The following is a 2,500-nucleotide window of genomic DNA, read 5'->3' on the forward strand; positions in this document are numbered from 1 at the left end:
CTCCAGCATGGATCGGAGCTTGCTGGCTTCATCGCCCACCATGAGGTCCTAAGGGTGGTAATGCCAGGGTGAGTTTTTGGGTCAGTCCAAAGGGGCTTTCAATATTTACATAGTGGTTTGTATAATTCCAGAGATAAAATTGAATAAACAAAAATAAATCAAATCTCGCCTCATCTGATAATCACACTCTTCTGCATTAACAATATATTTTCCAATCAATCTTTTTAACTGTTTGCTTCCACCTTTTCCTTGTCTCTTTTCCTCTATTCCCTTCTAAGTAAATACATAAACTAGCACAACCCTACATGGCCATACTTAATAAAGACAACAACTACAGGCTTCAAATTCCAAATCTTTCTTTATTATAGTTTGTAACATTTTCATATCACCTACATGATAAAGAGTGTTCAATGTTTAAAAATTAAATAAAGGGATCAATGTGTATGGGGAGAAAAAAATATATAAACCAAACTAAAAGAAGGATATGGCACGTGGTAAATGAATTCAATTACATGATTTAACTAGCAGTAAACAAAGAATCACACATGCACACAGACATGCACATATAGACAGACATGGACGACATATAAATGCTGAAAAACAGAGGCTTTTCAAGAGAGAACCCCCTCCCCCCATTTCACCCCTCTTTCTTTGGTAATGTCAACAGGCACACATATCCGTCACTCACTCACTCATTCTTGTCTGTCTGTCTATCTGTCTGTCTGTCTGTCTGTCAATCTGTCTGTCTGTCTGTCTGTCTGTCTGTCTGTCTGTCTGTCTGTCTGTCTGTCTGTCTGTCTGTCTGTCTGTCTGTCTGTCTGTCTGTCTGTCTGTCTGTCTCTGTTTGTGTCTGTCTGTCTGTCTGCACCTTAAAGTCCTCAACTCATACAAGACTGGTACTAATTATCTGTAGACATACATAAGAAAACTACAGCTTGAGTGGCCACAGCTGGAATACATATACTTCAAACCTTGCAGGAAAACAGAGTCCTTGTACCCATTCCTGATATGTGGGATTTGTAACACTAACCATCAATTACACCTTCGGATATGGATAATTCTTAAACTCTGGGGATTTTAACTGTAAAGGAGGAAGGACTGGAAGAACATCACACCTTGGTTAATGAGTCATTCTGTCATTTGTTCCTGAAGATGAAGTCTCCCAGACCTGGCAACTCTTCCTATTGTATCAATTTGCATGTTATTTGTTCCTAGCAACCTTTCTTACTGAACCTTGACACAGCACACCGAGTCACATGCAAGCAGCAGAAACTACATTTACAGCTCATGCTGCCTTCATACTGGTACACAGACTGAGAAAAGACTGCAAACAAGAAAGCACCTGTGTGATGACTTTCCCCCCAGGATGACAATTTTGAAAAGAGAGAAAACAGATTGTGACGGTAAACATGTACAATTTCTTAGAAAAAAGCTTACATGTCAGCCAAAATTATTAGAAACAAGGTCCTTGCACACCATCTTTAACTAGAAGACTTTTACTTCCAACTAACTCTGGTAACAAACAAGATACAAGCATAAACATACATTACCCTTTGTCACATTACAAAAACAGATATTCACATACAATGCATAAATACCACAGCAGAGCCTAAGAAGCAAAACACTTTCTATCTACCGCTTTTCCCACAACAAGGTTAGCGATACGGTTCTCATGCCTTTCAACATACGGTGCTCCTTCACACAATGACAACAAAAGAGAGACAGGTAAATACATACTGACTACATTAGTAATTCTAGTACTTCTCTATACCCTTTCTCTAACAGTATTTAATGCTTTCCTCAACCACCCAATCATCCTTAGAAAAACATCTTTTGAAGCAACCACACGGGAGAATTTTGAATAGAGGGTAACATTTTTTCATATAAGTATTCATAATGATTGACATGACTGCAAATAACTAATATATTGCCCCAAATACTGACAAATATATTCTATTCCTTTTCGAATCTATAACAATTAAGGCTCAGTATGTAATCATAGTTTACACATAACTCCTCAATGTTAGAAGATTATCTTTGCAATCATTCTGAAGATTAAATTTCCAAATCTTTTCTTATGAGAGAGACATATAGCAGCATTTACCCTCATACAAATTCCCTTACAGCTCTACCATCTTTCCAGAATAGTTTCCTCTCACCACATAACTAGACAAAAGAGGGGATAAGATCATGCAGAACACCCAGTCATGCATCTCTAAACCTTCTCATCATGCACATCTTAAAAGCTCTGTTAGTTTTTCTCAACATGTCATGATTACTTACAGGAAAATGAGCCCACTCCTTCCAACGCAAGCAGCAGTGCACAAAACAACAGTTATTTGGCATTGGACAAAAGTACACATTGTGCATTTCACACTGATTGAAGAAGTAACGTGATTTAGGACACGGATCAATGGTCACACATATTAATGAATGATTCCCCAAGTCGACTCTATACTATAATGCCTGATCTTGCTATCAAAATAACTGTTAATGATAT

The 2,500-nt window shown here is 37.7% G+C and overlaps 1 protein-coding gene across 1 annotated transcript in view; it reads right to left on the reverse strand.

Moving 5' to 3' along the window:
• Positions 1-2,500, reverse strand: part of LOC125037443 (actin-related protein 2-B-like) — a 27,693-nt gene that overhangs the window by 7,998 nt on the left and 17,195 nt on the right. Inside the window, exon 7 of the mRNA XM_047630587.1 lies at positions 1-48. This exon is cut by the window's left edge and continues 168 nt beyond it. Within this exon, the coding sequence (XP_047486543.1) occupies positions 1-48 (48 nt within the window). The remainder of the gene's footprint in view (positions 49-2,500) is intronic.

This window comes from Penaeus chinensis, chromosome 23, assembly GCF_019202785.1.
Source record: "Penaeus chinensis breed Huanghai No. 1 chromosome 23, ASM1920278v2, whole genome shotgun sequence".
Taxonomy (NCBI): domain Eukaryota; kingdom Metazoa; phylum Arthropoda; class Malacostraca; order Decapoda; family Penaeidae; genus Penaeus; species Penaeus chinensis.